We start from the raw sequence: 12881 nt of genomic DNA on the forward strand, positions 1-12881 counted from the left end.
GTTATGGGGGGTTTAGGTCCTGAGGAGAGATTATGCCTTCCTTGTGGGTTTATTCTCCTGAGAGTGATTATTATAAAGCCAGGCCACTGCTCATGCCTCATCTCTTCTACACACATCCACTTGCCCTTCCGCGATTCCATCTGTTATGACAAAACATGAGGCCTTCCCCAGACACAGCAGCCTAATCTTGGACTTTCCAGAGTAGTAAGCCAAAATAAAATCCATTCATTCATGAATTATTGTTTGGGGAATCTGTTAGAGCTAAGGAAACAGACTGAGACCCTATCAGATTTGGCAACATGGAAGTGACTGGTATTCCTAAGCCAGGTCAATTTCAACATGGTGGTTAAGTGACAAGTCAGCCAGCCAGGTGTGGACCTGTGAATTGTACAGAGAAAGTAAGATGGTGAACATGAAGGCTGTCTGGGAGAGAGAGAAAGAGAGATGGGATAGGAGATGAACAGCACTGTAGAGACAAGAAATGGCTTTCATTTTTTAATTATTTTTTTTAAGATGGCAGCTATTTGAGCCTCTATCCAGGTGACATCTGACCAGAAGCTGGGAAGAGAGGAAGTGTGCACAATCCTGGAGCGGGGGCGGTGGGGGGGAAGAAGACAAATCAAAGAAAAACTCCCATAAGTAGGCGTGTCCTAAGCATTTTTGAAGACTTAAAAAGAGGCTGTTGTGGCTCGAGGACAGAGGAAGGGGGCTGTGTTTGGAGGCCTGAGAGTTGGACAGAGGCCTGCTCACGTGGAACCTTGTACAATACTGCAGTGACTTATACTACAGTGACTTGTTTTTTACTTTTAGAAGGAAAGACTTTTGTTTGCTAATACAGAAGTCTTTTTGTCTGGGAGACTGGTGGTCAGGAAAACACGGAAAAGGAGAAAAATCTTCAGACTGGGACCAAGCAGGAAGGAGTGATATGACTGTCATTGTGAGGAGGGGTCTGAAAGTGTTACTGCCTCATGGCCCCTTTTTTGTCAGTGATGTATGACAAGGTTATAAGGAGCTAGTGACAATGCTTGGTGACTATGAGGGGACTGGTGACAATAGAGGGTTTGAGGAAAGGGAGGGAGCTTGGAAGAGCTGGTCCCTGGTGGGGGACTGGCACTGAAGACCCCCCAGTCTGCAGGGCCCTAATCTAACTGGCCATGAGAAATGCTTACTCCACTGCCTGGTTTTCAGGGAGGCAGAAGGGCAGGAGCACAGGACAGATGAGCCACCAGGCAGAAGAGTTGAGGACCACAATGAGAGAGTGACTGGACCTGCAACACCAGAGAGGACCAGCTGGAGAGACAGACATGACACAGAAGGGGGCTTATAGATGGGGTGAGGTCTCCATGGGGTAGAAACCCAGGGCAGTGGATGTGGGAAAGTAAGGGACTCAAGGGTAGAACATTAGGATTTCACCTGCAAAACTGGATGGGTATAGGGTGTTATAGACCCAGAGTGCAGCTCTGAGAAGAGCTGAAGGCTGCCAGAGCTCACGCATGCTGCTGCCTGTGGAGGACTCTGACCATGAGAAGTCACACCTGCCACGTATGCTAGGAGCTGTGAAAATGGAGGGAGAGAAAGTCTGGGAGCCTTGTGCCAAAGGACATGAAGGACATGGTGGCAGAAGGTCAGGGCAAGTGCAAGAAAGACAGGAGGTGGTGGTCCAGGACAAAATGAGGAACGGCTGGCAAAGGGGATGACCGGACTTTCTGGGTCCTTGCCCCGTCCTCACGCTCCATCCTCTCCTGGGACCTCTCCCTCTTCAGCGCGAAATCTACCTGACTTGAAGCAACCCAAAGGGCCCCTCCAGGGAGTGTTCCTTTTTTACTACAAAAGAAGTGATGGGGCTGGGGCATAGCTCAGCGGCAGGGCACTTGCCTACCATGTGTGATGTCCTAGGTTCCATTCCCACCAACACAAAAAAAAAACAAAAGCAAAAATGTGATTTCTTCTTTACTGTCACCTTTGTTCCCAACACTCTCAGACAAGTATTTGCATGCAGCTTGGAGCTGAGTTTACGTGTGCACCTTTCCTTCCTGTTGCAGAGGACAGGGCTCCATTTGTCAGTCTTCACCTTGTTCACATTACGGAGTTTCACAGTGAAGACCATCCATGCCTGAATATTTGTGGCATGAATGCTGCAACCTCTTCCCTTTCATTAAGAACAGGTGTTGTGGCTGGGTGTGGTGGCTCACACCTGTCACCCTAGTTACTCAGGAAGTATGAATAGGAGGATCATAGGCCAGACCAGCTGGGGCATAAATGTGAGACCCTATCTCAAAATAACCAAAGCAAAAAGTGCTGGGGCAGTGGCTTAAATGGTAGAGTGCCTACCTGACAAGCACAAAACCCTGTGATCAAACCCTGCCAAAAATGGTAGGAAGGGGACAGGTATTATATCTGAACAATCTCTTCTCTGTTCCAGAGAATTTTCAGAAATGGCACCGCAATCTATAATGACTTGGGCAAATGAAAGCTCTAAGGGTATAAATTATCTGGTCTCTCCACATGTGCAAATTGATTTCAGTCTTGTTTTAGTTTTAACTTTATAGTTCACTTTGGGAGTGGATTTACAAGAAGAGAGAAGACTTTGTGTTTACAGCACAGTTAAAACTCCACCGCCTACCTCTGTGCGAGGGCTGGCCCTTGAACACTTTAAATACATTTTTACATTCATTGCTCTATTCAGGATCCCCGCTTAATCTGCAGAGAAGCAATGAGTAGGCATTCCAGTTTGTTCACTGTATTTTCCTTGGGTGGGAATTGGCTCTGATATCTTCACTTTCCTCCTTGGGACCCAGACACTTGCTATGGTTTGAAAGTGTTCCACAAAGGCTCATATGTTAACGGCTTGCCCAAGAACCTGTGGTGCTGTTGAAAGGTAGTGGAACCTATAGGGGGTAGAGCCTACTAGAAGGAAGTTAGGTCATTCGGGGTGCGCCCTTGAAGGAACTATTGGGACACCTCTGTCTCTTTGCTTCCTGGTCACAATGATGTGAACAGACCTCATCCATCATGCACTCCTGCCATGATGTGCTGTACCACCATGGGCCCAAAGAAACAGGGCCAAGTGACCACAGACGGAGCCTTCTGAAACTGTGAGCTGAAATAAACCTGACCTCCTCACAAATTGACTAATCTCAGGTATTTGTCCCAGCAACAGAAACCTAACACAGTCCCTGTTGGGATGGGATAAGTTGACCCCCTTTTATTAACCCAGACCTAGGGCACAGCATCCGGGAAAGGGTTAGAAACAGAGGGGAGCCACTCTGATTTCCACATTCTGTTCTTTCCCAGTAAAGAAACTCTGTTTTCAACTGAAAACAAGATCATTGTAAATGTCATTACTCCCCATCTGGGCTCCTGAAAGCAAGCCTCCTTGTTTCTGAATCAGATGTCATCACCCACAAAAAGCCTCCTGCATCCAAGTTGGCTGGCAGCAGGTCCTAGCTCGGTGGGAGAGACTTGCACATCGCTCCCGGCAAGCAGCCCCCATGGTTACGGGCAATCGTTCCTTTTGTGAGTGGAAGAGAATGGAAAGGAAACCAGTGGCAAGAGAGAGCCATTTTATCATGGTTCTCTGACCCTTTGGCAGACAATCCATTAAAATAAACATTAATGGCTCATATATGGAATTGAGCATTTTACCCCCATGAAGAATCACATGAAGTGTTGCCATTTTAATGGGACTTCTAGAAGGGACAGAAATAGGCAGAGTAATATCTAAGTCCATAGGCTGAGCTCAGGCTAGTAGCCAAAGCCCAGGACATGTGACCTGGGAATGATGCTGGAGGAAGAACCTTCCTTGGACCAGCACTCAGTAAAAATGCTGTCAGGTCATGCAAAGATCTGTCTTGAGGAAAAGCATCCAGACACCTTCAAGATATGGCCACATTCCCACAGCCCCTGCCATGAAGATCCCCTCCAGGAATGATGCAAGGAAACACCCAGGGAAAAGGAGGAGCAGAGGCACAGACGTGCGTGACTATAGATGAGAACTTTTGACTAAAATAACCCACCACTTTAGGAAAGGGGGCCTTCAAAGACACAATCACTCATGAACTCATGAATTAAGTTGCAATTGTGACATGGTGTATGCAATCAAAGGATTTCAAAACACAGACGTTCATTGCCACAGGGAAGAGAAGCCATGAGAAACTCCTCTGCTGGGGACAAATGTTCATCTTGACAACCTGAACCAACGTTGGACCGTGTACAATCTCCTGTCTTCCAGAGGGGATTACAGCTTTCAAGATGTCAGCCAAAGAAGACCTTCGTAAATCTATAGTCAGTGTCTTAAAACACATGACAAGGCTTGTGCATGTCGGGCTGGGTGTTATTCTTATGTGCCTGTGTGTGTGGGATTCACAAAGCAGAAATAAGCTCTCTGTCTTCCACTTAATTAAAGGAGTGAGGAGAGACTGACGTTTATTGAATGTGGACAGTGTGCCAGGGACTTTGTTTCCTTCTCTTCATGTTGTCCTCACAACAATCCCGGGAGGCATACGCTGTTATTGCCACCACTTCGTAAGTGAGGAAGTGAGACTTCAAGAAGTCAAGCCACTTGTCTGAGGTCACACAGGTTGCAAAGGACAGACTCTAAAACCCTAGCTTTTGTGACCCTTTCCTGGTACCATTTGTAAATCTTCCTGCTCAAGTAGTTTTTTTATGGTTCATGGGAAAATGCTACCAGAGATCTGAGAACAGCAGAAAGAGTCTTTGCTATGTACAGAAATTACAGAGGTCCAACACTATTTTCCGCATTTCCAGAAGATATGGGACAGGATACAGCCTCATCATGAATTAAAATGCCATGCATATCGAATGGCTGTCCTTCTACCATATTCAGGAGATTTGAAAATACTTAAAGTATATTCTGAGCACAAACTAAAAGTCACTTGTGGCCCAACATTTCTTTCCACAAATCCCCCCCACAGGCCTCAGACGACGGTCTCGATGGAGACGGTATTGCCATTGTCCTCCGGGCGCCTGGGTTGCATTTCGTCTTTGAACGCCCTGGTCAGAACCACTTTTAAGGACTCCTTGAAACGCTTCTTCTTGCTGCTGCCCACAAAGAAATAGATGAAAGGGTTGGCGCTGCTGTTGATGGTGGAGAAAAGCAAAGAGATATTATGCAGGTTCCCAAACGTGGACCAGTATTCATAGTACAGCAGGTAGAGGAGCCTCATGGGCATGGCAAAGATGAGGAAGATGGTGATGGTGACCATGATGACAATGTACAGCTTGGAGGAATGTGAGGTCCACACGTTCTTCCTGATCTTCACCACCAAGATGGTGCTAGACACCAGCATGAGTGGAGTGAAGACCAGGAAACTCAAGATGGCTATGAAGATGATGGTGGCCCGGCAGTCACCTCGAGAGTGACTCTCTTCTCCACTGTTAATGCACATGACATATTCCATGGTGGTTACCAAGCAAGAAAGTGCCCACAGGAGGGCACACACGAATGCCGACTGGTGCTTTGGGCGGTGGCATCGGTACCAGATGGGATAGAGGACTGACAAGCACCTCTCCACACTGATGGCTGTCAACAGGTAGAGGCCCGTGTTGTAGCCAAACAGAAAAGTCACTGATAATGTGACAATTGTGTAGTAGTGACCAGACGAGAGCTCATAATCTAAAGCATAGTCGATGGACAGAATGAAAATACAGAAGAGGAGGGAGATGTCAGAGATGGACAGGTGGGTGATGTAGACCGTGAAGGGGTTTCTCCTCATCCGGAAGCAGAGGAACCAGAGGAGAACCCCATTTTCAACGAACCCCACTGGGGAGATGCTCATGATGACCCAGTGCACCATGGGAATGGGTGGAGGTGAGTTCCGGGCGGAGGAGTTCCTGCCTGCCGAGGTGTTCATGGATTCCTCGGCACCAAGAGATGTCGCATTTGACTCATCCATGAGGAGGCCTTGGGCTCTTCAGGTAATTTTCTGTCAATAAGTCAACACACAAACAAAACCATGAAAACTGCAGAGTTGAAATAAAAAAGGACCCTTCTGCTGTGGCCCCTAGCCTTCAAGTTATTCTTAATAGACGGCACAGTTCTCCTGACAATGACAAAAGCAGGATTTCACCAAAAGGGAGAACTGATTGAGTGATTTGGGGGAGGAGATCCCCACTAGCCCTTCATTCTGTATCATTATCTACCTGCTGGTGGCCACTGGCCAAAATCAATACAGCAACACAAGAGGGGCTGGACGCCTGGGATCCACTTCCAGTCCTGCAAGAGTTTTCTGAGTCACATTTTGAAAATCATTTCACCTCTGTGGCCCCATTTCCAGCCTTACCAGGCTGGGTGCATTAAAAGTTGAAGACACACATTTGGGCAAAATTGCTGTTGTCACTTTTAAAATACATGAAGTATCCTTGGCTTTCTTTTTTGTTTTTGTTTTTTTTTTTCTGTTTTTACTTTTTAGGTCTTTGTCCTTAATGCCCAGGGTCCCCAATGTGTGCAAAATAACCTGTGGTAAGTTCATCAAAAACATTTTAATGACTAGACATCTGCCTTTTCTTCATATGCTCACTGGAGCAGAACGTGCTGTTCTGTGGGCCTGCACGTCTCTGAGTATATCACACATTTGTGTTTTCTTGCGGTGTGGAGATGGAACCCAGGGCCTTGCACATGCTAGACAAATGCTCTGCCACTGAGCCACAGCCCCAGTGATGCTAGACTTTCTGATGGCATTAGATTGAGGTATTAGATCTGATGGTATTACTTTGATCTCAGTACAGACATGCTGGAGTCTGGGGCCAAGGGGGACCTTCCTGTTGGTGAAACTGGTGGTTACTACCCAGCTCCCTATCCAGGAGCGAGAAGTCCCTTCCTCCATTGTCCTGACCAAATCTCCACACTAAGAAACTACTTTCAGTAGGGCAGGTTCTCCGTCCATCTCATAATACCTTCGGGAACCCAATACAAGAAACAGAATTCATAGTATGATGACAGCACCTGCTGTAGAAACCAGGCTTTGGTAGAAGTTTGTAGATAAGGCAGCCAGGCTCCTCAAATTCATCCATCAAAAATGTATTAGGTGCTGGGCACAATTCCAGGCCGAGGGACTCAGCAGTGATAGAACAGACCAAGTGTCAGGCTGTTGTCATTTAAGTTTGGGTGAGGAGGAAGTCAGAAACCAAAGAACAACAGCAACAGCAACTAAGTCAATGTGACTTGTTGGGTAGAGTAAGACAGAGTTAGAAGAAGGGGTGACAGGAACATGAGGTTTCTATCCTACACAGAAAGATGGGGAAAATCCCACTGGCAAGGTCACACTGGGCAAAGATGAGAAGGTAGTGGGTGACCTAGCCTTATAGATTCTTAGAGAAGAGGATTCCAGGCAGAGGGAACTGAAGGTACAAAGGCCCAGAAGCAGGAATGGGCTGGATGTTTGTGAAGAATGGCAGGAAGGCCAGTGTGGCCAGAATTTGTGAAAAGGGCTGAATCAGGCAGGGAGTGCAGAGAGGGAGCTGGTCCAGTTCCAACAGGACTTGCGGCTGTCCTAAGGACTTTATTCTTACTCTTAGTGAGGCGAGAAGCCACCGGAAGGGTCTGACCAGAGGAGTGACATGAGGAATGTGATAAGACTCAGGAGCCAGTAGACTCACCATGGCACCATGGCCTTTGTTCAGATTAGACTTGAGGGGACACATCAGGAAGGGGAGGTCAGGAGGGGCTGCTGCACTACTCGAGACATAGGCGATGATGGCGTGGACTGGGGTATGCGGGAGGCAGTAATACTGGCTGGAGGCCGGGTACAATTCGATTTGCAGATGGACAAGGAATGTGCTCTGGTGGAAAGAGAGAGTACTTAGTCATTTACTGCATGATGGGTGCAGGCGGAGCCCAGGAGCAAGAGGTAGATGGAGTTTGAAGTCTATGAGACAGCCAGCAGGGATGTCCAGTGGAGTGTCAGAAGCTGGTGGCAGTCTTGTGCTTGGGATCTGCGTGAAAGTGTGGTGTGTGAACAGGTGGATTTAAAATCACAAGGCTTAGATAAGCATGCCTATGAAATGGGGGTCATTAAAAAGAGAAGACCAAAATGTCTAAGGGTTGAGTCCAGAGCATTTCAAAGTTTAGAGGTTGGGAAGATGAGAGAGAAGCAAAGAAAATTGAGAAGGGTGTGGCAGAGATCGGATGTCCTGAGAAAGCTGGAAAGTGACATCGGAAAGCTAAGAAGAGAGTGCTCAAAGAGGAGAGAGTGAGACACACTGAAAGTCTCCACAGATTCCACTGAAAGTTCACATGAGATGAGAAGAGGAACTTGACCTTGGGAGTGAAATCAGGAATCATTGCTGACCTTGATAAAAGCAGTTCTGGTAGAGTGGAGAAAATGAGTGCCTGGTTAGGGTGGACTTAGAGATGAGTGATTTAGTGGAGTCAAGGCCACGCGCTGGTGGCTCACTCCTGTAATCCTAGGAGGCAGAGATCAGGGGATGAGTGACTTAGAGGAGCAGTGAGCACAGAAGAGCCTCCTGAGGGCCTGGGTTGAGGGAGCAGTGATGAACTAGGAAACTTCCAGGAAGTCGCCAACGGCTCAGGAATGCTGGCCTTCACCAAGAGCAGAACTGGGGTTCAGATGCAGCCAGATGGGTAGTTATGGTTGAAGGAGTTTCAGAAGTCAGAAGTTCTCTACCAAATAAGTGCATACAGTCTCTCCCAATCTCTCTCTCTCTCTCTCTCTCTCTCTCTCTGCAAAGTAAGGAGCAAGGCCAGCTGTCAGTTAAAAGTGGGGAAATGCTGAAGGTTTAAGGAGAGAGACACGTTGAGTGGAAATGGACAGAGCCGATTTGCCAGGCAAACCTCAGAGCCCACCCCAGCCAGCACTCAGGAATTCAGAGAGAGCAAACCCAGCCTGTGTGTGCCTTGCTCCAGTTGAGGGTCAGCTGTCCAGGGGTCAGGACAGAGAAAGAGGAGAGCTGGATTTAAACCAGGGCTGGGGTTTTACCAGACTAGAATGGAGGTGTGCAGAAGGCAATGGCTATGAGAATGGACTAGAATCCAACAGGGTCAGGAAAAAAGTGAAGGCAAGGCAGAGGTGACAGACAGCAAACAAGAGATGGGAGACACACAGTGTAGACTCTAGAGCTGACAGGGAACTGTGAAGTGTGAGCACTAAAGTTAGTGAAGGAGAACTAGGAGGTGAGAGGTAGAGAATGGATGCTTGAAACTGAGACTAGGGTGGTGTAGCTGTGGGGTTTGGTTTGATAAGTGTAGACCGTTATCATGCTTACGAATGGTTGATGGAGAGGTGAGGAAAGAGGCTGGAGCCCATATAGACTTGGAAATACTGAGAGACAGTATTGGAGCACAGGAACATCATTTGAGTCAAAAGGCTGGGTGCCAAGTGCTAAAATCACAACGAATTTTAGAGAGTGACTCAGGGTCTGTGAGTAATCACCGCAAGGAGGATGGGAGGGCACCATTGGGCAGCTGGTGATTCTACAGCCACTGCTGCTGCTGGCATTTGAGACAGAGAAGAGAGAAAGACTAGTCTGGAATATCAAAGGGTAGCAGGGAGCCAGACACCATGGGCATGGTGGTACATACCCATAATCCCAGCACTCAGGAGGCTGAGGCTGGAGAGTTGTGAGTTCGAGATCAGCCTGGACTACATAGTAAGATAATATCTCAAAAAAACAAAACCAAACAAACAAACAAACAAGAACAACCAAATGGTAGCCAAGAAGGTCTGCAGTGAGTGCTAGCTACTCACTAGGAAATGGAATGTGAGTAATAAGGTTTTTCCAGTAGCCAAATTGAAAAAGTAAAAAGAAACTATTGAAAATTTATTTTAATAACCTATTTTATTTAACCCAATGAATTCGAATTTTCATTTCAGCACACATTCAATATAAAAATATAAATCAGTAAAAACAATGCATTGTCTTCCACAGCTGGTATATATTTTAGCACAGCTGGTATATATTTTAGCCACACTTCCTGTGCTCCATGGCCACAGGTGACCAGTGGCCATGTGGTGGACAGCACAGACTTCCACAGAGCCATCATGACACTGAAATCGGTCATCCGAGGTCGGCACGTATTCAGATCTCTCAGTAGTAAACATTAGCCAAACTAGGAATGTAAAACCAGAACCTAATCAGAAGTTTTGAGAAAATGGAAAAAAAGGAGTTTTGAAAAAGGAACCTCCTGCAGGGTCACACCCAAGGGTCACAAGGGCATTGAGCCCTCAGCCTGTCATGACAGAGAACAGGGCTATCTAGGACTGTGCCTGCCTCCCTTCTCCACCACCTCACTCCCCCATCCTAAATTCTCAGCCCACTGACTCAGACTCTGGAAAGGACTGTCCCACACGTTCCCTTTAGGACACCAGTTCCTAGTTTCAGTCCACTTGTTTCCCTTTCCCAAAAGCTTCTAAATAAATTCACAAAATCACTTCAGAAAGCTGAATGTTTCAGGTCAAATTGTAGCTTTCTTTTAAAATCAAACCAACCTCACCAAATTCTATTGTAGAGAGATTTCCTTACTGAAGATAGATCAGACTCCATTTTTTTCAACATTGAGTCACCATACTAAGCATCAGGATAAAGAAATAAATAAAACAGTCCTCTACAGAGTTTTGTGGGGGAGACAGAACTGAATCTAATTCTATATAGCAAGTGAAATAAAGGAAACCTTGGCCAAGAGCAGGCAAGTATGCAGCAGGAAGTAGTATTTCTGAGTCTTCAGGGAGGCCTTCCAGGGTTGGGTCTTGAAGGATCAATAAGAGTTTGTTAGCTGCAGAAGGGGAAGAAAGGCATTTTGAAGAAAAGAAAAAATTGAATGGAGGCATGGAGGTTATAAGGCACAAAATATTCCTGCTGAGGTTTGGGGAGGGGTGGATCTTGGGTAGAGGCATAACTCACAGGAAAACAGACAGCTAGACAGAAGCCTTGGGTGGGATCCTAATTCAATAGGATTGATGTCCTCAGAAGACGAGGAAGAGATACAACAGACCTCTGTCCGTGGATGCACAAAGGAAAGACCGTATGAGGACACAGGGAAAAGGCAGCTGTCTACCCTCATCACGCCAGCTCCAGTGGAATCTTGACCTTGGACGTCTAGCCTCTAGAACCGTGAGAAAATACCTTTCTGTGTGGAGGCCACGCATCCTGCAGCACCTGTTAAGGCAGCCGTAGTGGACCAACTCCACCTCCTTACAGACTACTCAGTCAGAACGAAGACTCTCCACATCCGGTTCTGGCACTTGTACTCAAGAAATAAGCTTTCAACCAGTGTTGTTGAATTGTCCCAAGAAATAAATCCATAAGCACAGTTCTGAGAACACACTCTGCTTCCCCCTGAGAGAAAACCTCTACCTTAAGCCCAGGGCATCGCTGTGAATACACAGCTCTCTGGCGGTTAGAGTCTAAATCATGACTCATATATTTGGGCAGATTTTGATCATGATGTGGTTGGAATGCAAATAAAAACCCCATTAAAGCTCATTCCAAGAACAGATAACCATAATCCTCCACCTGTTTTGTTATAGTGGGGTTTTACTTAAATGAACACATTGCTAAAAAATCACATTCCAAGTCTTATCCAACCAAAGCAAATTTCAGTCTCTCCAATGAAATAGCAGATGGTGAGATGGGCCTGGAATCCAGCTGGCCTGCACCTTTCCTCCTCGGGGCTCCGTGGTCATCTCACAATTGCTCACTCATCTGCTGGTGGATGACTGGGACACTGGAGGTTGGGAAGGGTAAGAGAGTGGAGGGTAATTACTGCTAGCTGACAAAATAGTCCAGCTCACAAGAATTTAGTCTTGGCTCAGCAAGCCTTCCCCAACAGCCAACGATGGCCACAGGGTTGGATTCTCAGAAAGCCATGAGGACGAGGGGACTCATTGGCACTGAAAGGAGTATTATCAGGGGTGACTTCCCATCTCCATGCCAACCCAGCTCTAGGAGGGCAGACTCTGTCCAGACATGAGAATCGAATTTCTATGGCAATTGTAGCAATGCATGTTTACCTGACAGACAGGCTGGGTACCAGGACAGCTCATCCTAACAGCCCTCCAGGACTGACGTGGCCAGAACACGGTGGCAGGAAGCTCATTTGGGAACAGCACACAAAAGGAACGGAGAAGGTGAGAGCATCGCTATTGTGGGCAGGGCTGGTGGCATCTCAGAACATCGTCCCCTCCTCTCCTCCTTTTTCTGGAAGCATCTCCTGAGGAAAAGGAAGCACATTGGGCATCAGAGAAGTGTGGTCAGGACAATAGAGTCCAGAGCACCCTATTTGCCACCCTCACTCTGGACCCTAGCTCTGGACCCTTGCCCTCCACTTGGAAGGCTGATGTGGAAGGTGTCATCATCCCCCATTTCACAGAAGGGAAAAACACCTAGGATTAGGGCTGGAGCTATAGCTCAGTGGCAGAGTGCTTGCCTAGCATGTGCCAAGCCCTGGGTTCAATCCCCAGCACCACAAAAACTAAGGATTAACAATGAGGCCAATCTTGGAGCCATAGGGCTTCTTTGTGTCTGGTGTTCACTGGGCCAACAGGACCTAGTGTCTGGCACTCTCTGATCCTAATCAGAAAGAGAGCTGGCCAGCTTACCCAGTTACAAGCTGAGAAAGTCTCCCACTGAGGAGGTCAGAAAGTCTGCAGATCACTGGTGTAACCAAAGCCCTCATTGCACAGATGAATGAATGGAAGCCAGAGAGGCTGTGAGGCAGGCCAGCACTTGCAGTTATCTCAAGAGGCCTTGCAGCCAGAGCTCCTGACCCACCCCTGAGCAACCCCACTACACTCCAGGGCCTGTTCCTAGTTTCAGGACCTTAGCGTGCACAGCCTCTCTGTGCCCTCTGCCACTGGTCCTTCTGATTTGAGGAACAGGAGGCACCAGATCCCCTGATGCTGTGG

The 12881-nt window shown here is 47.3% G+C and overlaps 1 protein-coding gene across 5 annotated transcripts in view; it reads right to left on the bottom strand.

The window, feature by feature from the left end:
- Positions 1–12881, bottom strand: part of Mas1 (MAS1 proto-oncogene, G protein-coupled receptor) — a 37504-nt gene that overhangs the window by 17647 nt on the left and 6976 nt on the right. For 2 of the 5 annotated variants that reach the window (XM_074071108.1, XM_020158611.2), the window contains exons 2-3: positions 11988–12187; positions 1284–5945 (exon numbers count right to left, since the gene is read on the bottom strand). In XM_074071108.1, coding sequence (XP_073927209.1) covers positions 4938–5915 — 978 coding nt within the window. In that variant the 5' untranslated portion in view covers positions 5916–5945; positions 11988–12187 and the 3' untranslated portion in view covers positions 1284–4937. The other 3 variants (XM_074071103.1, XR_012447252.1, XR_012447253.1) reach the window with 3 other exon arrangements.

The sequence above is a fragment of the Castor canadensis genome, chromosome 1, assembly GCF_047511655.1.
Source record: "Castor canadensis chromosome 1, mCasCan1.hap1v2, whole genome shotgun sequence".
Taxonomy (NCBI): domain Eukaryota; kingdom Metazoa; phylum Chordata; class Mammalia; order Rodentia; family Castoridae; genus Castor; species Castor canadensis.